Below are 23,932 nucleotides of genomic sequence, written 5' to 3' on the forward strand. Positions count from 1 at the left end.
CCCCAGGAGGGTTTGTCCCACTGTGTCCTCCACACCTGGGAGTGCTGCCCAGTGCAGGACATGCAGGGCTGTGCACAACATCCATGGGGTGATGTGGGGCTCTCGCTGCCACCACTCTGCTGTCCCCAGAGCAGCCTCAGCCCTGGCTCTGGGGTCAGGAACAAGTTCAGGAACAGGACTGGGATAAGACCTGTGGTTCAGGGGGGACAGGATGTGCTTCCCTGGCCTCACAATCACCCCCAGCCCCACCCTGGCCCCGCTCTCCCTCCCTACCCAGGGCAGCCAGGGCTCAGTCCTGGGTTCATTCCCTGGGGCTCAGTTCCTGGGACTCAGTCCTTGGGTTCAGTCCCTGGGCTCAGTCCCTGGGTTCATTCCCTGGGTTTCAGTCCCTGAGGTTCAGTCCCTGGGTTCATTCCCTGGGTTTCAGTCCCTGGGCTCAGTCCCTGGTTTCATTCCCTGGGTTCATTCCCTGAGGCTCAGTCCTGGGCTCAGTCCCTGGGGTTCATTCCCTGGATTCGGTCCCTGGGGCTCAGTCCCTGGGCTCAGTCCTGGGCTCAGTCCCTGGGCTCATTCCCTGGGTTCAATCCTGGGATTGGGATCAGTCCCGGGGCTCAGCCTGGTGCTGCCATCAGTGCACAAATCACGGGGAGGAACTTGGTATCCTTTTATTTATAAACAAATCAAGGTAAAATAAGTGCAGAGGAAAGCACAGGCTGCCCTGGAGCAGGGACACACCAAGGGCCCTGCATGCACAGGCTGTAGCAGCACAGGCTGCGCTACAGGACAAAAGCCATTTTGCCTTTTTATTACTTTGGGGTTTGGGGGATTTTTTTTTGCAACTTTGCCCCTTAGGGGTAAACCTGACTCAGTGCAAGAGCCTGGAGGGTTGGTCACCACCACAGGGGCTGGTCCTGCTGCTGGCCAGGCCCTGGAGGCTGCAGGGGAGGTGTGAGCTGTGGCTCCCATGCAGAGGCTGGGGACAGGAGAGGGAAGTGCTTGGAGTGGAGATTCTGTCCCAGCCCCTGGGTCACTGCAGAGGGAGCGTGCTGAGCTGTGTGCCCTGGCACCATCAGCCCTGTCCTGCCAGGCTGGTGCCAGGGGTGCTCCAGGGTCTGGGCAGCCCCCAGCTGGCAGCTGCTGTCCAGGGGACACTGCGGTGGCTCCACTCTGACACTCCTCGTGCAGCTGCAGAAACCTGTCTGGGACCATGGGAAGCACTCAAGTGCCATCAAAAATAAATACATTAAACTGCCTGAGACCAATAGGTGCCTCGGGAAGGGCAAAGCCCTCACAGCCCTCACAAAGCCCTCTTCTGAGAGATGCCAGGACAGGTCACCATCCTGGGATGCTCTGGCCAGACCCAAAACCCTCACACACGCTGAGCTGGGACAGACCAAAACTCTATAGAGGAGCAGCAGTGCCCCTGGGAAGACAAACCTTAGCAGCTCTGGCTAAAAACCACCAAGAGCTGCGAGTTCAACACAGGTAGAAAAATCATCTCATCGTTTGAAACAGACAACTCCTTAGTAGAAAAAAAATTCCAAATTAAAAAAAAAATTAAAAAAAGGCGAGAAGGATCAGCTGAGTCCTGCAGCATCCAGGCAGCCTCCAACACCAGCCCAGGCCCATCTGTGCCAGGGGCACGCCAGGCCCAGCCCTCTCCATGCTCCCACACGGCCTCCCCAGTCTGGAATAAATACAAAGGCCTGCACCCCCAGCCCAGTGTGCCCAGCTGGAGCCCGCTCAGGAGCTGGGGGCAGGCAGAGCTGAGTGGATGGGCTCCCCCAGTTTGGAGACAGGGCTCTGAGCTCTCTGTGGTGGCACAGGGCTGGGGGCAGGCTGGGGGCAGGCTCACTGCCCAGGGGCTGCCCCAGCGGGCACAGCGAGGGGCTGAGGCAAACCCCGGGTCCTGGGAGCCCTGCTGGAGCTGCTCCATCCAGGGAAGCAGAACTGGGAGCTCATGGAGAAATGCTGGCTGGGCAGCAGGGAGAGACCTCGGCTTCCAACGCCCACAGCCCGAGTGTGGTGCAGAGCTGGCTGTGCCAGTGCCCACAGCCCGAGTGTGGTGCAGAGCCCGGCTGTGCCAGTGCCCACAGCTCAGCCTGGTGCAGAGCTGGCTGTGCCAGTGCCCACAGCTCAGCCTGGTGCAGAGCCCAGCTGTGCCAGTGCCCACAGCTCAGCCTGGTGCAGAGCCAGCTGTGCCAGTGCCCACAGCTCAGCCTGGTGCAGAGCCAGCTGTGCCAGTGCCCACAGCTCAGCCTGGTGCAGAGCTGGCTGTGCCAGGCCCCTCCTGAGCGCTGTCGGGGGCCCGGCTGGCGTCGGGAGTGTCCGTCTGTCCGTCTGTCTGTCTGTCTGCTGCGGCGGAAGGGGTGTGTGCATGCGAACCTGTGGCAGGTGAGCGCGGGTGGGGCGGCCGGGAGCGGAGCTTCCAGGGTCCATCCTGCCAGGAGTCCTCTCAGAACTTGCCTTGCTTTAGCTTGTCGATGTGGTAGGTGAGCTTCAGGGCTGGCCCCAGCTTCAGCCCCATGTATTTCATCATCATGTCACTGCGCAGCAGCAGCAGGGCCTTCCCGTCGATCTCCTGCAAGGATCGACCACAGAGCTCCTGATGGCACCTGGGAGCCACAGCCCTGCCTGAGCCAGGCCCAAAATGCAACAGCAGGGCTGGGTGAGAGAGCCCTGCTCAGCAGCATCCCAGTATGGATGTCCCAATATGGACATCCCAGCAGGGACATCCCAGTATGGACACCACAGCATAGACATCCCAGAATGGACATCCTAGTGAGGAGATCCCATTATGGACATCCCAGTATGGAGACCCCAGCATGGACACCCTAGTATTGACATCCCAGCTTGGACACTCCAGTATGGACACCCCAATATGGACATCCCAGCCTGGAGACATCAGTATGGAGACTCCAGTATGGACATTCCCGTAGGGACATCCCAGTATGCCCAGTAAGGAGACCCCAGACACACAGAGCTCTGCACATGAACCCCAAACACACCCAGCTCTGTACATGAACCCCAAATACACACAGAGCTTTGTACATGAGCCCCAAACACACCCAGCTCTGTACATGAACCCCAAATACACACAGAGCTCTGTACACAAACCCCAAACACACCCAGAGCTCTGTACATGAACCCCAAACACACACAGCTCTGCACATGAACCCCAAACACACCCAGAGCTCTGTACATGAACCCCAAACACCCACACAGAACTCTGTACACAAACCCCAAACACCCACACAGAACTCTGTACACAAACCCCAAACACACCCAGAGCTCTGTACATGAACCCCAAACACCCACACAGAACTCTGTACACGAACCCCAAACACACCCAGAGCTCTGCACATGAACCCCAAACACACCCAGAGCTCTGCACATGAACCCCAAACACACACAGCTCTGCACACAAACCCCAGACACACAGAACTCTGTACACAAACCCCAAACACACAGAACTCTGTACACAAACCCCAAACACACAAGCTCTGTACACAAACCCCAAACACACACAGCTCTGCACACAAACCCCAAACACACCCCCAGAGTTCTGCCCACTCACGTGTTTTCGGAAGAGGTCGGCGTGGGGGCCCAGCTGCGGGTCGGCCTCGCGGATGAACTGCATCACCTCCTCCACCGTCCAGGCCGAGGGGTCGCGGCTGCTGAGGCGGGAGCTGTCCCTGGAGCTGTCCCTGGAGCCCGGGTACCTGTCCGAGCCTGGGGAAGGCACAGCTCTGTCACTGGGGCTCCCTGGCACCGCCCCAGCCGCTGCCCCTCAGCCCCCCACTCAGCTCCTCTCCACAGCACGGCAGAGACACAGCAAGGGATGCCCCAGATTCCTCTGGCACAGGTCTGGCACCCAAACCTTACTCCCCCTCTTTAGGTCTGACTTTTCAGGGCAGCCTTCTATACTGAGCCCCACTCCCCTTGTTTGGCCCCAACTCCCTCTCCTCCCTGTCCATGGGCAGACACTTCCCACCTCAGCAGAACATCCCGTGCCATTCCCACATCTCTCCCAACACCTTTAGCACATTTAACGTGGCAAAACTGGTTTATGTTTTCACTGGCTGCATCTTCTGACGGACTGAACCCACAGGTGACCTCCCAGCCTGAACTTCACCATGCACAGTCCCTTGTCTTAGCTCTGCCTGAAAATCTGTGGGAGGCAGCAGCGGCCTGAGCTTTTCAGAGGCTTTTACTGATGCCATGCACCTAATATGACATTATTTGCAACCCCACTTTCTACAATGAGCAGTTCAGCTCTCCTGCCCCTCTTCCCCCATACAGAGAGGTGCCATTCGTGCATCTGCCCATCCTCCCAGCCCCACCAGGCAACTTTCGACTCCCCAGCCATTCCCAATCCATCCTTGTGGACTCAGACACCCATTTATCACTTGGACACAGTTCAGCTCCCGCCTGTTCCTTTCTCCCCACTGCCAAAGCAGAAATGTCACCTGTCCACACTGCCAGGTGCCATCACACCTAACAGACTCTGTTGGCTGTGCAGAGCCCAGCCTGTGGTACTGGCCGAAGTCAGGAAGGTGTGACTGGAGTTAGCCCAGCCCTTCACTGCCCCACGCACAGCTCAGGGCTGTGTGAGCTCTTACCCCCAGAGCTCAGCCTGCGCAGGGCAGAGCTGCTGCCCTGGCTGAGGCTGCAGGGCTGCTGCAGGTGCCTGTATCCTGGCAGGCGAAAGTCTCTGGAGCTCCTGCTGTGGCTGGATGAACTGACAGAGTTCAAGGCAGAGTCCATGGGGTCCAGGCGAGGCTCTAAGGGCCCTGGGAGGCCATCTCCCAGGACAAAGGTTTCACCTGGAATGCAGCAAGCTGCAGTTAGTGCACCTGAACGCCACAGCCATGCTCCTCTGCTGGGCTCACCCCAGCATAGGGATCAAACCAGGCCCTGCCACAGCCCTGGCATTCACCAGCTGCCAATGGTGTCACCATCTGCCAGTGCCAGTCTAACTAGTGTCATGACAATGGTCCCAGACTGGAGCAGCAGCTCCTTTTTCAGCTACTCTGCTCATGCCACCACCAGCCTGACTGCCCTGGGCCCCTCTGGACACCCCAGCAGGGACATTCCTGGGATGGGCAGGGCTGTCCCCTCTGGATGCCAATTGTCCTAGGGTGATGTTCTGATGCTGTATCCCCAGTTCTGTGCTCTGTTCATGCTGGATATCATGTTCTGTGCCTTCAAGACTGGCTCTGAAGAGCGAATGTTTTGTTTTGGTTTTGCTCTCAGCCACTCCCCCACGGCTGGTGGCGCACACAGACAGGGCAGTGCATGGTGCTGCTTTTGCTTTTTGCTTTGCTTTTCCCTTTGCTTTTCGCTTTGCTCTTGCTTCTGCTTTGCTCCTGCTCATTAGTTAGCTTAGCTAAGCAGTCCAAATTTTCCCTGGACTGTTTCTCCTTTCCCTTTTTTGGACCCACTCAAACCTGCTCCAGACTGGGACCTGGGAACACCGAGAGTTTGCACCTTGTGGCTGCAGCAGCTGCCCCAGCACAGGAGGGACTGAGAACAGAGAGACCATCCCCAAGAGAGACTTTCTGAATTTGTCATCTTTGTCAGAGCGGTGACAGAGTGGTGTCACCTGGTATTGTTCATTCTGTGTGCTGGGGGTGCTGTGCCTGTTAAATAAACAGGTTCTTTCCACTTCTCTCCAAGGAATCCTTCCCGACCCAGCTGGGGGCAGGGGCTGTGTGGGTTTGCTTTCTGGAGAGACCCCTTTGGAGATTCTCTCCCAAATTTGCCCAAAACCTGGACACCAATGGACACAGGACTCACAGCCAGGCTTGAACAGAAGGGGAGGGGATGCTCCCCGAGGAGTCACACACCAAGGGCACGGCCCTGCTGCTTGGCATGCGGTGGCAGACACACGCAGAGCAGGAGGGAGCTGTGCCATCAGGGCCAGGCAATGCTCCCACACCCTGCTGCTCCTCTGGCCCCAAAAGCAACCATGAGCTGCCCCAAAAGCCAGTGATGAGCTGCTCATCCATCCTGGGCTCCTGCTGGGTTCTTTTCCAGCCTAACCGCATCAGAGGCCAATTCCCTGTACTGGAACATGCACAGGAGGGCCTGGGCCTCTAATACCCTCCCCAGAGCAATGGTGGCTTCCTCATCTTCCCCAGAAATGCCCTGAATTTGCAGCTGTCTGTGTGGCACTGCTGGGATGGAGGGGCTGAGGAGGCTGTCCAGGGTGACAGGCTGCACTGGCTGAGGCAGCAAGATCTGCTGTCACAGACATCTTTTATGGAAAATCCTTTCCTTAGGATTTTTCCTCCTGAGAAGCTGAGAGGCCTCAGGAACAAAATGTAAACAATGGTTATCTGCTGCTGTGGAATGCAACAGGTGCATCTGTGATTGGTCTCATAGAGTTGTTTCTAATCAATGGCCAATCACAGTCAGCTGGCTTGGACTCTCTGTCCGAGACAGAAGCTTTTGTTACCATTCTTTGCTATTCTATTCTTAGCCAGCCTTCTGATGAAACCTTTTCTTCTATTCTTTTAGTATCGTTTTAATGTAATATATATCATAAAATAATAAATCAGCCTTCTGAACCATGGAGTCAGATCCTCATCTCTTCCCTCATCCTGTGAACACCATCACACAGCCCTGACCTGCCAGGGCTTCACACTGTAAGGACATGAAATGGGAACACCCTTGTGTGCCTGCTGGCCAGCCTGGTGTGGGGTTATCACTGGGAAAGTGCTGCTCCCACCCCAGGGCTTTGCCACTCTGCACTTGAGGCACTGCTGCCTTTGTTTGCTTCTGGGTCTCTGGGATGTGCCCAGGAACAGCAGCACAGCCTTAAAATCTCCTCTACAAACTGATGTGGACTGTTACCCTTGTGACCTGTGCTGTGCTGGCCCTCTTGTCACTCTCCCCCTGCATGGACAGCTGTGTTCTCACCTGCTCTGCATGCATAAAGAATGGTTTGCTGACTCATGGCTGTTCCTGAATAACCTCAAACCCCTCCTGCACTCTCCCCATTGCATTTCAGCCCCAGACTGGACACAAAGCAGAGCTTGGCTGCCCTGGCCTGGCCTAGTGGAGATCCCTGCCCAGTCACTTACACCAGTGGGGTTCCACTGCAGCTGCTTCAAACTACATTTGGTCTCCTCCTTGTGAAAAATGCATGTATTTTATGATTGGTTTTTTGAAAATATTAAAATGAATATTATATGTGTTGTGTCAGACAGTAATGCTGTATTAATTCTCTTAAGTAGTGTGGTAAATATAGTTTTAGCTTATAAAAATGTTAAAATAGAAACTATGCTATGTAGGATACTTTTTTTTTTAAAGAAAGGACCAACAGCAAGGTAGCAGCCACAGGACACCTGAATCTTTCAGAGAAAAAGAATTTACTGCCCTCTTATCAGAAGAAATGAACTTCTTCCCATCTCAAAGGCGCTGTTAGGATTCAGAGGAAGAAGTTGACACTGCCCAGACAGAATCCTGTGTTTGAATGGAATTTATGCATCATGTATGAGATGTATGAATATGCAACAACCTGTTGTTTTTAAGGGTTAATCCTTTGTTAACTGTGTCCTTTTTCGGGCTTATTTTGCCCAGAAAGAGGTACCTGGACTGTCCATAACTCTTTGTTTCTATTGTCTCATATTGTCCTAATTCAAATTGTCCAAATTATTATTACTCTAATTGTATTACTATTTTAGAACCATTTCATTACTATTAAACTTTTAAAATTTTAAAAACAAGTGATTAAAATTTTTCACACTCCTCAACAGGACAGTTCTGTTTAAACCCCAAAACTTTTCCCATGAAACATCTGGGGGAGGGTTCTGACTGCCAGGGAAGGACAGGGCAGGAGAGGGGTCAGTGGGCACAGCCCCCAGGGGCTGTGGGCATGGGAACAGGTCCAAGCTGTGCATCTCAGCCCTCCAAGGACTCCCAGCACCTTCTGGGGTGACACAGAGCTGCAGCTGGCCAGGAGGTCCTGCGACACTCACCCAGATGTGCTGGGTCACACAAACACACGTCTGAGTGCTCCCAAAAACCCCAGAGCTCTCAGCAGGGATTGGCGTCAGCAGAAGGAATTTCAGGGCCCAGTTTGGGAGAGCACATGCACAGATTCCCGAGGATCCAAAATTCACCCTCAGAAATGACTTCACTCAACAATGAGCACTGTCATGACAGGAATGTGCTGTGTGATGCATTCTGCAAACACAAAAATGTGATCCTGTTCTCACAGCTGTGATCACACCCTGAGGGCCACAGGTGAAGCCCTGGGGGCACGATGTGCTTTTGCCCAGCAGCTAAAACTGAAGGCACACAGTGATCCCCAGGTTCCCTCACCCTGCACAGGGCAGTGCCTGCTTGGGCTGTAACTCTGCAGCAGGCTCAGTGCAAGAGGGAGAGAGGGTTTTCCTAAAAATACAAGTACACAGGGAACTGCTGAATGAACGATACCTCCAGGGAGGGAAGAAGGACAAGAGGGGAATGATTGCTGCTCTGGGAATCATCTGTAGATGAGACACTCCTGCACAACTGCACTCAGACAACACCCAGGATCCTTCACCTTTGATAAGCAGTGGGAGGAGGAGGTGGCTGATCCTCAGGCAGAGCTCCTTACACACACTGTTAGATTTAACTGAAGGCTGGCAGTTGGCACATTGTAGGGAAACATGCCACAATTAGTGGCTGAGAGGCAGGGAGCAGATAATTAAAGTTTAATTAAACAAATAGTGCTATAGACTCAACAGTGTCACTTTACTGCTAAAACATGGGAGTTTGGCCACAAGCACAAATGTGATTTGCACTACTCCTGAACACCCACTGCTTCCAGCAAGTGATGGGCTGTGAAGGCAGGTCCCCACTGTGCTGGGTTTCAGCAAAAAGCCACACAAACTCCACTGGATGCAAGAGGAAAAACAATGTAATATGTGAGATCCCTTCCTCCTGTCTCTGCTTCTTGCCAAATGCAGAGTGAATGGAGATGTCCCACTGCTGCTCACAGCCTTCCACATGGCAAAGTGGGATGTGCTCAGGAGCTGCTGTGTGAGACAGAGTTCATTCCCATGAGAAGATGTGCCTTGTTCAAAAATACTCAATATCTGAGTATTTCAGGTGCATATTCTTAAAATATATCCTCTGAAATGCAAATATTCCTGCCTGAACTTCAATTTCATGGTGGAGGAGGATGTATTCATTCCAGCTTTTAGCTGTGGGATAATAATGAATTTCTAGATGGAATTTGCACCTCATTTCTCCCTGCCTGGATGAAGAACTGAACAAGACCAAGCTGCTGCAGGAAGGATAAGGATCCCCCCTCACATGCAGCCACACTTCCTGCCCACTTGTCAGGGTTTTTTGGAAGAGGCTGGAGCATTCTGGCATCCAGATGGCCACAACCCACTCAAAGGCCAAGGAATAACTGAATAGACTTCGCAGCAGACTAAGAATCAATCTTGTGGGAACCTAATGAAAGCTCCTCCTTGGAATTACCCATTATGGAAGCCTTCTCTCTTCACTGACAACACAGAGTGGGCAACAATCACCACCCAACCAAGGCATCTGAACCTTTGGAGCAATCCATTTCTCCAAGATCAGGCTGAACACTGCCTGTCCCACCTGCTGGGGGAGAAGAAGGGGCTGGGCAGTGCCAGCAGTTACCCAAATTCAATGGCTGATGCATCAGAGGGGAACCAAGGAGAACAGCACCCATTTGGAGGTGAGGAACAGAAGCGGACTCTGGGGACAGTTTCTGACCTGTCTAGATGCTGGAATAGATGAAGTGGTGTGTGGCACTGCTGTGACAAATGTACAGTTTTAATCACTGCAGATAAGGAGGCCAGTAGAAACTGTTCACCAGAGAGCCAGGGAATGGTTTGGGTTGGGAAGGACCTTAAAGTCCATCCAGTGCCACCCCTGCCATGGCAGGGACACCTCCCACTGTCCCAGCTTGCTCCAAGCCCCGATGTTCACCTGGCACTGGAAACTTCCAGAGATCCTGGGGCAGCCCCAGCTGCTCTGGGCAAGTTCAGTGTTAGAGGCAGGGTCAGAGATCCTGCAGAGCACAGGACACAGTGATGGACACAGACAAAAATCACCCAGCCAAACCAGGGAAATGGGCATTCTAAAGGGACACAGCAACAGAGCATGAAGCCACTGAACTGGGAGCCTGCCCAGGAGTCTCCAGCAATTTTTCAGGGATTTCAGTCACAAAGAATTGTGACTAACACTGGCAGATTTCATGAGCCATTAATTAAAGGCCCCAGTCAGATTAAATCTTCAGTCTGCATTAGGAAGGGTTTGCAGTTCAGTACAAAGTGGGAGGGTATTTATTGAGGATTACTCAGTTCAGGGTGTCCTCCAGCTGCCTGGATCTCCTGGAAATCTCCCACCTGTGCATGCAAGGGTCACCTATGGATCCCACAGCTAAAATAACTGAGTTCATGAAAAATGAACTGGGCAAACTTTGCCTCTTCCTGGGAAGATGAATTCTGCTGCTGATTTGCATCCCAGCTGTGAAGGGGTTTAAGTGTCCTGTGCTTAGTAAGGAATAAAAGTGGCAATTCCTGCTTCTGCACCAGTGGCATCCAAGGGACTCTGGGAAGGAGCAGCAGCGTGGGATGGGAATGGTGTGGCTGAGCTGGGGGAGCCAGTGACACCCCACAGCTGTTTCAGTGAGGAACAAGATGAAATCCTGGGAAAGGGCAGCAAGTTCCTGCACATCAGCATCTGTACAACAGGCTGCAGCAAACCCTCAGGGAAAAATCCACAAATCAGATTGAGGCAGCTGGGCAGTCTGAGCACTGTTAATCCCATGCACAGTGAGGGAAACTAAACCAGATTACATAGTGAGAGATGATGCCTGTCAAGCTTAGAAGGAACTCCTGCTGCATTCCACATGCCTGACACATCAGTGTGGGGAACCAGGCTCACCACAGAGCAGCTCATCTGTCAGGACCCAGGACATCCCTCTGGCTGTCCTGAGCAGCCAGGACCTCTGCCAGGGGGCTCAGAGACCCTGGCACAGAGCCCAACACACCTGTGGGTTTGATTATGACCCGTGGAGCAAATTACCAACCTTAGATGAGGATCTGCAAGCCACAACAGTTTAGGTAGAATAACAGTGAATTTATCATGGGGTGGAAAAGTCGATTTTGGGATTTTGGTATGGGGGTTCAGGGAGCAAGATGGAGGGAACTGGGTGTGTCCAGCATTTCTCCTTCTTCTTCTTGGCCTCCATCTTCTGCTGTGATGTTGGCACTTTTGCATTGGTTTAGAGTAGAAGCTCACCGTCTAACCAAGGTGATAGGTATTGGGAAGTGATTGTAAACATTGTACAGGTAGTTTGTAGTATAAAGACATAACACTGCCCTGGGGCAGGCAGAGTGCCTGGAACTGTCCTGCTGCATGGACCTCGGCAGGGCAGGAGAAAATTTTTTATAGATAAGACACAATAAACAACCTTGAGACCGAGAAATGAAGAGCCCTGACTCTTTCTTCAAGTGCTGGGCTGGGGAAAGGGATTTTTAAACTCTTCTTGGGGTCACTGTGAGCAGCTAAAGCCCCAACACTCACCCACTCCCCTCTGGAACACCAAGCACTACCCACGGCAGGGATGGGCAAAGCAGCTCCCTGCAGCCAGGGCAGTGTGAGCCTGCAGCAGCCAGGACAGGCTCTGGAACAGCTCTGGGAACAGACACGCTGTGCTCACCTTCCAAAGGGTGACGGTCATTCTTTGGTACCTTGGGGGAGAGAGGAGCACTGTATGGAGGGGGGTCTTGGGAAAAGCGCTTTGTACCCCGGCCTGGTCCCTGCAGAGAGCCGTCTAGGGAACTGCTTCTGTCTAGGAAAAGAGAACAAGGCCTCTTTAGTCACACCTCTGACTCTGGTTAGTTTATCTTTAAGTGCTGCAAACACTCTGAATCAGAGTTCAGGATGGGCAGGTCTCAGCATTGTGGCACATCTGGTGCTCTGCATTTCCCTGAATTCTGATTTCTGTTTTTCCACTCTGCCCAGCAGCCCAACTCTTGGCACTGACCTCTCATGGAGGCTGGAAACTCTGTGTGTGAGCTGATCCATGCCCAGAGCTGGGTGCTTTCCCTCTCACTCAGGTTTTGCCCTCTCTCATGATGACATGGGTGTAGCCATGATATTTTATAAAAAATCATTTTGCTAGGATTTTTCTCCTGAGAAGCTGAGAGGCCTCAGAAACAAAATGTAAACAATAATTATCTACTGCTGTGGAATGCAATGGGTAGATCTTTGATTGGTCTCATGTGGTTGTTTTTAATTAATGGCCAATCACAGTCAGCTGGCTCAGACTCTCTGAGAGTCAAGCTTTTGTTATCATTCCTTTTCATTCCCTGCCAGCCTTCTTATGAAATCTTTTCTTCTATTCTTTTAGTATAATTTTAATATAATACATATCATAAAATAATTAATCAGCCTTCTGAAACATGGAGTCAAGATTGTCATCTCTTCCCTCATCCCTGTTAACACCACCACACAAGGGGATTTCTTTAGGAGTGCAGACATCCTGGGAAATGCAGTCTTGCCAGAGTCCCCTGAGCCCTGTGTGCATCACCAGCCTGGGCACCCACCACCTGCTCAAGCTGCAACCCAGCACATCTGGCAGGGCTCAACAGAGCAGAGTTTGCAGGTTTTACCAGAGAAAAAGGGTGGTGACAAAACTAACACAGAATCCTAGCCATGTTTTGCCACATTTCAACCAAATTATTGGCTTAATTCCATTTCTCCTCACGGCTCATCCCACACAATTCCTGCTGATCCCACTGTCACCTTGGACAACTGGCAAACAAACCTTGGATGATTTGCAACTCCTCTGTGTTGCTGGATTAAACCTTACTCCCATTTTCAATCTCCCCCTTCCATGAAGCCCCCAGGCACTGTCGTGTCTGCACTGGCAAACAAACCTTGGATGATTTGCAAGCCCTCTGCCATACCCAGTGCTGGATTAAACCTTACTCCCATTTTTAATCTTCCCCTTCCATGGATCCCCCAGGCACTGCACTGGCAAACAAACCTTGGATGATTTGCAACTCCTCTGTGTTGCTGGATTAAACCTTACTCCCATTTTCAATCTCCCCCTTCCATGGATCCCCCAGGCACTGCACTGGCAAACAAACCTTGGATGATTTGCAAGCCCTCTGCCATACCCAGTGCTGGATTAAACCTTACTCCCATTTTTAATCTTCCCCCTCCATGGAGCCCCCAGGCACTGTCACTGCTGCTCCTCTCCAAACTCATCATCCCAAGGATGGGACTGTGAGCAGAGCAGACAGGACACTGCCATGGCACTGTCCCTGCACTGTCACTGCTGCTCCTCTCCAAACTGATGCCAAGGATGGGATTGTGCCCATCCTGCCCACCAGACAGGACTGCCATGGGCTGGGACAGCTCTGCACACACAGCATCAGTGGTGGATGGACAAGGGATGGAAGCACTGACACTGATGGGGACAGCAGCCAGGTGAGTGACACAGGGGTGGCAGAGCCTGTCCCAGCTCAGGTGATCCTCCTGCTGCCCCACACTGCCCAGCAAGTGCCAGCTAGGCCCTCCAGCCACCCCGAGAGCTCTGGGGTGGGCACAGAGGGTGAATGCTCTGCACAAATGCCAGGAGCCACCAGCAGCCCTGAGAGCTGGCACAGGGCAGCAGGTGTGACAGGGACAGCAGGGAGTGACACCAGGGAGATGCACAATGCCCAGCAAAGGGAGGCACAGGTGGGGGGAGCACCAGATGGGCACGACTGAGGTGATTAAGGAGAAACACAAAGGTGGAGAAGGTTCCTGTTCAATCAATATCCTTCAGGGAAATGAAAGAGCTGCTTGCACTGAGGATTCCAAATCACCAAAAATCACTGTGACATTGCCAGAAAAACAAATTCCATCCTCAGAACCAGTCCCTGTAAGAAATACTCACTGCCCAGAGGGGGAAAACATGCTCTTGGTAATGTCTCTGTGTCAAACTGCACAACCTTCTTCACCCAACAGCCACAGAACCACAACACAAGGTGATGCTTTACAAAGGTTTTTCCATCAGGTTTTGGTATTTCAGCTTGTTTTTTTAAGTGGTTGATGTTGAAATACTGCAAACACAACAGGTCAGGTTATAGAAGTTAGTCCTAGGAATGAGAAGTGAGGTTGGTGTAAATTAATGAGAGGATAAACCAAAAAGAGAATTGTTTTTAAATGACAAGTTTTAAGAAAATAAAAAGATGGAGTAACAGACAGAGCTGTACTCAGATTATCAGGAATAAAAGGAAAATGTCTTCAGTCCAAAAATTACATAAACCTCATGAATGTGCTCATCAAAGAGGAAATAATCTGAGAGGGAAGGACCCCAGATTTCAGTGGATAAATGCTCACTTTGAGAAGGATGCTGAGAACAAGCAGATCATTTCCTTGGATAAAAGCAGACTGTGCACCTCAGGATGGGGGGTGCAGGATGAAGGGAGGTTTTCAACTCATTCTGTGTTTTGAGACAGTGCAAAGGCAAAGATGGGTCTGTGTTTCAGCTCCAGAGGAACAGAGTGAGGGGACACTGTGCAGAAAGGTGAAAAGGGCTGTCTCCAAATGACAGCACAGCTGGGAGGGATATTCCACCTGCCTTGCCTTGGGGGGAAGAGCAGCTCAGCTGCTGTGCCTGGGTGGTGCTGTGGCCACCCCAGGGCCATTAGCATGGACACCTTAATGAGCAGTGACAGCCACTCACCTCATCTTGTCAGCCCACTCCTAATTAGGGCTTCTCATTTAGGACAATGCACCTTGCACTGAGTGCACTGGCACCTCCTCCCTGGCTGCAGAGCACACCTGGCTCAGGTGTTGATGCATCCACCTGCACTCAGTGCACTTGTATGCTGAGAGATGGCAGATTTACACTGGATTTATGGAAGAAAAGTCTTCCCTGAGGGTGGGCAGGCCCTGGCACAGGGTGCCCAGAGCAGCTGTGGCTGCCCCTGCATCCCTGGCAGTGCCCAAGGCCAGGCTGGATGGAGCTGGGAGCACCTGGGACAGTGGAAGGTGTCCCTGCCATAGCAGGGGTGGAACGAGATGAGTTTTAAGGTTTCTTCCAACCCAAACCATTCTGGGATTCACTTCCAGCTGCAGCCATGCTGAGCACTGGGGCAGGGCTCTAAGGATAAAAGAAACAGGACAGGAACTAAAATATCCACCACTAAGTCACACAACTGAATGCCCTCAAATTGGAGACTTAAGGGTGCAGAGGAAGCCAAGAATGCCAGTGCACCTGAAACTCTGGGTCTGCTGCAGTAAATTCTAACAGAACTCAGCACTTAATTACTGAGACTCACTTGAAATGTGGTGCTAATATTTGAGAAAATAAGTGGAAAAAAAGATTTTTACAATAAAATGCCTATGTCTGACCTCAGCAGCACCACAAGGTTTGTGGCAGGCTCTGAAGGAAAGGGCAGGAAACACACAGGGCACATTTTATGGCAGGTGTTCATCAGAGGAGGCCATCCCAACATCCTCCCTGTGATGGGAAATCCTGATATCACATGAGGGAAGAGACATCAACCTCACACACCTGGAATTCAGCAAGATGCTACACACAGAGCCAGCTGAGACAGAACATGAATTACCGGGAGCCTTGCTCTATGCACAGAAACCTGATTTGAGAGGAAAAGCTGTTGGCAGCACACTGAGAAGGAACATGAGACTGGCAGTGAATCTGCCTGAGGATCACCTTGAGCCCAGGCTCATTTAATAACTGCAATTATCTTGGCAGAAATTTAAGAGATTTACCAATGAAATCTGCTGATGCCTTCCCGTGTCAGGTGAGACAAAGCAGCATTTAAAATCAGGCAGGAAGGATAAATATATACATATATAAAAATATATATAACCAAGAATCAGCAAAGAGGAAAATCCAGCAGCCAAATCCAGATGTGCACTTGCAGCACTGTCCCATGTGACCTGCAGGTGACACCACTGATGAGAAGAACAGTTTATGTGACCAAGACAGGCTGATCACCACCTGGTACAAGGACACAGAGGCTCAAAGTGACTGCAGAGACATCTCCTGTCACCATGGTGGTGCCAGTGCTGTGGCACCAGGTCCCCATGAGCTCCTCCCCAGAGTGCTGGGTGGCACTCTGAACACCCCATGAAGGTTAAGTCAAACCAACACTGTCTGAGGAGAGCAAAAAGCAGAAAAGATGAACTCCTCTGAGGGCTACAACTGCTCTGCAACTACTTCCAGAAGAAAGAGAACCAAGTTAAGCTAAAAGACAATATTAAGATCAGGAGACACAGACACCAAGTTGCCCAAGAATAAATCGGGGCTGGAAATTACAACATAGTTTCTAAAATCTCAGCGTAAAACCCTGGAGCAGTGGAAAAGCAAAATCCACAGCTGCAGAGTAAAGCCAAGAAACTCCATGTGCTGTGGTGCTGCAGCAGCAGGAGCCAGGGCTCTGTGGCCCAGAGGGTCCCTCCAGTCCTGAGCTTTCGGACAGCTCCAGGTCCCATCATGTTCACGGAGCTGTGAACAGCAATCAGGGCTGCTCCTGATGCACAACCCAATCTGCTCCTCCTTATTTCCATTTACTCAGCCAGAGCGGCAGCACAGTGCTGAGCTAAGGGGCACTGCAGACCTCTCCCGTGCCCCAAGCACACACCCCAACTCTCCATGGCACCCCCAGGGTGCTCCTGCAGAGCCACTTTGCTCTGGGAACTCAGAGCAGCTCCCAGTCCCAACCAGTGGCTGTTCACTGGGAGAACCAGCCCCACACAACACATTCCTGTCCTGCAGAGGGAACAAGGCAGGACATGCAGAGCTCAGTGTGAGACCACAGCAGCCTTGACACCTGGTGTGATTGAAGGATGTACACCTCCATCCTCATTCCTCCATGACCAGCTCAAACCTCCCAAAATCACCTGCACTGATTCCCTGCCCTCACCAGGAGCACTGTGATGTGTAGATCATCACCTTCTTTCAGGTGAGAAAGGTGTTCCATGAGCAGATGCCCAAGAAGCTCACAGATCAGCATGAACTGCAGGATTAGGTGCTGTCAAACCTCTGACTGTGGTTAGTTTTTCTTTAAATGCTGCAAACTGAATCAGAGTTCAGGATGGGCAGGTCTCAGCATTGTGGCACATCTGGTGCTCTGCCTGAGTTGCCCTGAATTCTGATTTCTATTTTTCCACTCTGCCCAGCAGCCCAAATCTTGGCATTGATCTCTCATGGAGGCTGGAAACTCTTTGTGTGAGCTGATCCATGCCCAGAGCTGGGTGCTTTCCCTCCCTCATGCTCTCTCTCATGATGAGAGGGCACCTCCACACTGAAACATGGGGATTTCTTCTATTTGAGGGTTCCTCAGGGGAAAGCCTCCAGTCCCAGTAACCAGTCATGGTGCTCCTGTCCCTGCATATCCTACAGCTCCTCTGCTCCTGGCCCTGCTGGCTCCAGCCAGGAGGAAGCAGAGGATGGGAAGATCCTCTTGCTCTCCAGACTCTGCCTAAGGTGCTTTGTGAGGTGCAATGAATCTTTGTGAGGTGAAATGAATCTTTGTGAGGTGCACTGAAAAGCACTGTGGCCTTTGGCTGTTGCTCCTTCACCTCTTGCTTAGCAATTTCTCTTTAACCAATTCTTCCTAAGTGCTCATCCTTTTACATTCATACAACTTTTGCTTTTCTTGCCAGAACCATAATTATGCAAAGGATTAACTTTGGAAAGACCTCAAACAACACAACAGCTACTTGCTGACTATAGGGGGAAGAAAGCAAGACAGGAGAGGAGATCAGCACTTGTCAGCCACCAAAGAGGGTGCAGACAGCTTTGATCCTCTCCACAATTGACATTCCTGGAGCAGGAGCTCCTCAGTACCCCCAGACAGCCTGTGGGCAGCCATCACCCCCGGCCTGCTGCCACTGCCCAGCACTGTGGGGGAACTGCTGGGTTTGTTTTCCACTGCTTTTACTTCAGAGCAGTTTTGCAGCCTGACAATCTGCACCGTGGCATGCGCTGTCTTGCTGGGGTGAGCTGGAGCTGCTTCAATGCCATGCCAAGGAAAACAAAACCACCTCTGCCCCGGATTGAGCCTGAACATCACCCCTGAACAGGAACCCCACGTTGTTACCAGGGCTATGCCAAGGAAAACAAAACCACCTCTGCCTCAGATTGAGCATGAGCATCACCCCTGAACAGGAATCCCATGTTGTTACCAGGGCTGGATGCCCTGGCTGATGCCAGCAGATCCACGACCAGTGTGGGAACCACTCTGCTTTAATTAATTTCTAATTACAGTTTACTTGCTGCACGTTATCACTGTCCCTTCTCTTGCAATCTTTCACCTGAATTCCTAGCTGGATGAAGTCACCACAATCAGACCACAGGAAGTGGGAAGGACTGGGGGACGAGGGGAGGAGGGAAGACAAGGAGACAGCATGGATGAGCGGAAACCTCCAGCTGAGATGGAAACCAAACTGACAGGCAGAAAATGCAACTGGAACCCTACACAACAAGAGTGTGTACACGACACTGGGTGTGATGTAATGAACCCTGGGAGAGGGCTCTGGAACAGAAGCCTGCCTTCTGAGATAAGAGACAAAACCTGCGTCCCTACAGTGCCACCCCCCCCAGCTCCTACCTGGTAGATACCTGTCGTGGTCGTACTGGTGAGAGCGCTGCATGTGGCTGTGCTGAGTGAAAGGCTGGTTCCCAAAGAGGTTGTCACTGCGCAGATTGTGGCACAGCTTCTCCAGGAAGCGGAGGACGTAGGTGATACTGTTAACTGCTGGCAGGTTCAGAGTGTGCTGTTCCCGATCAAACACAGCTGGAGACAGAAACAAACAGAGCCCAACACGTGAACCCCCCGCCAGGGGCTACGCGCAGGCAGCTCCTGGATCTCAGCATCTTTGGGCTCTCAGAGCCAACAAAGCCTTCCTCTGCCAGGGCAGGCCAGGACCAGCCTGCTGCACCCAGCGCGGGGCTGGGGCAGCCACGTCCGAGCGAACGGAAAAGATTCCAGGAGGGGCAGATCCAGCTAGGCATAGGCTTAAAGGAGATATAAAACTCGGGGTATTTCTCGTCTTTCCGTGAGGAGCTGTGCAATCCCCCCTGGTGTGGCTCTGGGATTGCTGCCCAGGCTGGTGCCAGCACTGAGCTGTGCCCGCGGGCCATGGGGACTGCTCCGCTCTGAGTCAGCCGCCAGCTGTTGCTTCACTGACACACACGTGCGGCAAGAAAGAGAAGACAGAACTCTTGTGTCTGCCCCTGGCCTGTGGCTGCAGTGAGCTTCAGGACAGACATCTTCCAACGAGAGAATTCTTGCAACAACCTCTCTGGAGGAGACCAAGTGCTGCGGGCCCGTTCTCACCTGAGATCACCTCTCCCCCGTGGCCTTGTTTTAAGAAGGAGAAGACTGTTTTCTGATGATAAGCACAATCAATGCAGGCCTGTACTGCTTGCTGCAGGACAACAGAAGCTCGAGCTGGTCCAAAATGGTCTGGCAGCTGCTGAACTTTCTTCTTGTCTAGGTGGGGCCCAGTGCTGCCGTTCTTGTTCAAGTAAATGCAAACTGCCAAGATGAGAAATGTGTTTGCTGTTAACCCACTCAAGAAAGCAAGAAACAGATGCCTAAAATCCAACCTGAGAGATGCTGAGATATTAAGACTGTGCAATCACTGACAAAGTGAAATCCACCATGACTGCCTGACTGCATCCTCACAGTGGAGCCGCTTCTAGAGGGGAAGGAATCCCCTCCAAAATCTTCCTGCCTCAAGCTCACCTTCCAAACTGCTGCTGTTTCTCCCATGCTCTCCCCTGCAGTCAGGCTGTAAAGTGCTTTCCATGCCAGCCAGGTAAGGTGGCTGTGATGTTCAGAGGGGAAGAAGGAATGCAGGTTCCCACAGTGTTTCCTTTTTAGGGAAATTGGCTTCTTTAGGTTCCTCTGAAAACTGGCCAATTACATTCTGGGGAAACAGAGGGCTCAGCCCATATCCAGTGCTTGACTCAACATGTCAAAAGCAGCTTCGCATTAGACTTTCCTGAGCAGATTCACCCTGTAGCACTGCATACGCTTCACTGCTACTCCTTCTCCTCCCCTATTCCCTCCTGTCCCTGTGTGCCTTGATATCCTGGCTGGAGCTGGGCAGATCACAGACCTTCAGCACCTCCTCTGCCCCTTGCGCAGTTCCAGCAGCTGTGCCTCGCGTGGTATGGAACTCACAAGGGGGGCTGCACACCCGACTGCCCCAGGGCACAATGGACCACAAATGTATCTGGAGAGCTGTGGAGTCACCAGCATGCAGGGGAAGGGGGTCCTTGCACTCAACAGGTGGGCTTGCAACCTTCCTACTTCATTATTTCCAATAGAAAGATAAATGAACAGCTGCTCTGGCCTCCCTCAGGCCAGCCTTTCTGGAGTGGTAAGGATTGCTGGTTTACAGGCTTAGGCAGAAATGGGACTCTCAGGGTGTTGCTGCCTGCCTGCTGCAGCTCCTAACTGTGCAATCCTGTCAAGAACGTGGTCCAAGACCCTCCTTACCTGTGGGAGCCTGCATGGCAGAGCTGGGGATTGTAGCAGCGTCCTGGGGCACAGTGCTTGTGTCTGGCTCTGGGGTACTGGTTGTTGGAGAGGTGGGTGCTGGGTTCAGCAATGTCCTAGGTTTCCTCTGCAGAAAAAGAGGAGATATTTCTCCTTTTACCCCTGCTCTCCTTTACCACCCATGATCACTACACTCTCTCCTCTGCATCCAACAGACAAGGCACTGTGGAACATGACACATTTCTGATGGTGATGATGGGGTGTCTCAAGAACCTAGCAATCAACATGTGTGTATTTTACAAACCACAAGCCTGGGATCTGCCACCTCTGTTTGACTCAGACTAGCCACACACAAAGGACAGGAGAGCTTACTCTACCCTTTGGCCATCCTGGCATGCTCCCAGCATCTGCCATGCTACTCCACAGCCAACGCACTTCCAAAGCCACGGATTCTTGATGGAAATGATCTTTAGGACACAGACATTCTCTACAGCTCTGGGGCTGGGCTCTGAGGACGCTCCCAGCCCACACACCCCTCTGCTCTCCTACTTGCTGCAGTCACCCAGCCAGAGGCTGAGCCAGACGTGCACAAACACACGCATGCACCAACCCATGGCAGGACCTGCAGCACCCGCCTGCATCAGCATCAGCTTTTACCTTACTGCCAGGCTTGGGGCCTCTCTTTCTGGGGAATTTCAAAGGCTCCACTGACTTGGAGGGTGTAGGCATGGGGTGGTGGATTAGTGTTTTGGTCGTTCGACCACGCTTCTTCCCTGTTTTGCGACGCCTTTGCCCTTGTTGATGCCCCAAACCAGTCTTTGTGCTACTGTGCATGCTAGGTTTCTCCGAGTTTACTTCGGAGGCAGGTAAAGGGCTCTTTGGAATCACAACTGAAATAAAAAGAGAGAAAGCAAATGTAATTAAATCAGGTGAGAATCAAAACAAGAGCAGCCTCCATCTTTATACACATGGAAAAACCTGGAGAACTCGCAGACCCCTGCGTGGGGGGACTGCTCTCCATGCCAGAGTTAAAATCAAACATACAGACCCCCAGCTCAGAACTCGAGCTGGGGGACACTGGGGCTTAACTTGGATGGGCTGAACTCCAGAAGGATCATGCCTGCAGCCATACCTTCCTTCCTGAAAATAACTGGCACCTACATCTCTTCCTTCTGCAAGCAGTGACCTGCCAGTGGCCAAGGAAAAGGCTCTGAGAGCATTCCTAGGAAGGATCAGCCAAGATCTGTCTGACACTCACAGAGCCAGTGCTGCAAACACTGGAAATCCCCTCTCTCAAGGCTGATGTCAAATCTGTCCCTAAATTCCCAGCAAACTGCAGTGGAAGGGACCAGCTCCATCCTTGCTGCCTGCAGGGATTGCTGCTCCTGGTCCTGAGCAACAGCTCATCTCTGCTGGACCAGCTGCCCTGCTCATCCACAAACCAGAGCCAGGTCTGTTCCTTCTTATCTTCTCACTCTTTCCATCACAAAATCAGGTTTCTGCTATACTTGCCCACACATCCCCTAAATTTGTTCAGCCATCTTCCCCAAGCCTGCTAAAGGCCAGAGATGTGCTGGCCCAGCCTAGCAGACCAGTATTTCCTTCTGTTTTAAATTTCTGCTAAAAACAAACAAACCAAAATCCTGCTGCACTTTGAAAACTGCAGCGTGATCTTTAGGATGTCTTGTTTCTCACACCTGGAAACCTCAACATAGGGGCAAGGAATTAGGAAAAAACACAGGCAAACACTCTTGAAATCAGGGGCTTTGTAGTGAAGGAAAAAAGTCTTAGCCAAGGAAAAAAAGTGCAATCAGATTGATACCAGGATGGCACAACTGTGGGTTTATACAGAGATTTTTAAGGTTTCTGTAATGAGGTTTTAGAAGCAGTTGCTGTGAGCAAGGATTTATTCCCTTGGCTCCCCCTGGATCCCTGGCAGTGCCCAAGGCCAGGTTGGACAGGGCTTGGAGCACCCTGGGATAGTGGAAGGTGTCCCTGCCATGGCAAGGGTTGGAATGAGATGAGCTTTAAGGTCCTTTCCAATCCAAATCACAGAGTGCATCTAGGATCCAGCCCCATTCTGCTTGCCATGGGGGCATGTTTAGTTTCAATTCTATTTCCTTGCTTTTGTGCATTCTGTATCAGAAGCTGGGAAGAAGTACAATCATCAGGATGTATCTGACTTCCTGAATAAAGACTTTTTTGTTTCAGGCAGACACAGGGAATGTGGCAGAAACAGGGTTTTACTACTTTTTGCCTGAGCTGATAGTGTTAAAAGCAAGATTATTTTGCTGTTAAGAAAATGAGTGTGATAGCTCAGGTGCTTCTTAGAGCTGATGGTACTGCAGAAGTGTCACCTGCTCCAGGTGACAGCTGGCACTGAGCTGCAGGAAGAATGGCACAGGTAAGGCAGGTGCTGATCCTGGCATCGTGGGGCCTCTGGCTTCAGGTGTGCAGTGACTGATCTCAGCAGAGAAATGTTTGTATCAAACCATTTATTAGAAACCCACAAGTTGACAGAACAAGGATAAAGGTTGAATGGAACAGGGTGCCCAGAGCAGCTGTGGCTGCCCCCGAATCCCTGGCAGTGCCCAAGGCCAGGCTGGCAGCACCTGGGACAGTGGGAGGTGTCACTGCCATGGCAGGGGTGGGATGGGATGGGATTTAAGGTCCCTTCCAACCTACATCAATCCAAGATTTCATGATTCTAAAACTCTCCATACTTCAAAGAAACTTAAATATCAAAAGGATGTGGAAGCCAGGGCAGGGAGCATTTCATCTGAGATCAGCACAACACTCAGTGTCTAAACCACGCTGTGCCATAATGAGGTTTCTCTAATGTGGAGAAAAATTGAGAATTCTACAGACAAGCTGTGAGGCAAACATGTTTTCTCAGTTTTACTAGTAACAAACCCAGAGAAATGGTGCATTTGGGAAGCTGGCATGCAGCAGGCAGAGCAGCTGGACTGCACCCTTTGCTCCCAGGCTGGGACCACATCTCTGCCAGGAAAAAGGAGACTGCAGTCAGATTAAGTCCTGGTGAAAGCTTTCACTGTATAATCTTATGTTAATAAGTGATTTTAATATGTGATTTCATCTTTCGGTGAAATAAATGCAAGAAAAATCTGTCACCCACTTCAGCTGTAAAGACAGTACACATAACAGTAATTTACCAGGCTTGAAGAACTGGTTGTGGGATTTGGACAATAAAATCCCATAACTGGGTGCATGCAGATCCCCTGATGGGACACCTCATGTCATTCAGCCACCCTGAGGAGTTCCCACTGTGCCTGTGCCCCTGGCAGCACATCCCTGGTCCCTCTACAGCCACAGCTCCTGCAGGGATGGAGGAGCTGCCACAGCAAGGGAGGCTGTTCACTCAAACAGGCTAAATTACATCTAAATGTGCAGCCAGC

General features: G+C 51.6%; 1 protein-coding gene across 2 annotated transcripts in view; it reads right to left on the reverse strand.

The window, feature by feature from the left end:
* Positions 1-793: 793 nt before the first annotated feature.
* Positions 794-23,932, reverse strand: part of SCMH1 (Scm polycomb group protein homolog 1) — a 64,741-nt gene continuing 41,602 nt past the window's right edge. The window contains exons 9-16 of one of the 2 annotated variants that reach the window (XM_059488634.1): positions 21,174-21,406; positions 20,517-20,643; positions 19,347-19,547; positions 18,618-18,803; positions 11,699-11,830; positions 4,623-4,826; positions 3,578-3,732; positions 794-2,581 (exon numbers count right to left, since the gene is read on the reverse strand). In XM_059488634.1, coding sequence (XP_059344617.1) covers positions 2,456-2,581; positions 3,578-3,732; positions 4,623-4,826; positions 11,699-11,830; positions 18,618-18,803; positions 19,347-19,547; positions 20,517-20,643; positions 21,174-21,406 — 1,364 coding nt within the window. In that variant the 3' untranslated portion in view covers positions 794-2,455. The remainder of the gene's footprint in view (positions 2,582-3,577; positions 3,733-4,622; positions 4,827-11,698; positions 11,831-18,617; positions 18,804-19,346; positions 19,548-20,516; positions 20,644-21,173; positions 21,407-23,932) is intronic. The other variant, XM_059488635.1, reaches the window with a different exon arrangement.

The sequence above is a fragment of the Ammospiza nelsoni genome, chromosome 25, assembly GCF_027579445.1.
Source record: "Ammospiza nelsoni isolate bAmmNel1 chromosome 25, bAmmNel1.pri, whole genome shotgun sequence".
In the NCBI taxonomy this organism is placed as follows: domain Eukaryota; kingdom Metazoa; phylum Chordata; class Aves; order Passeriformes; family Passerellidae; genus Ammospiza; species Ammospiza nelsoni.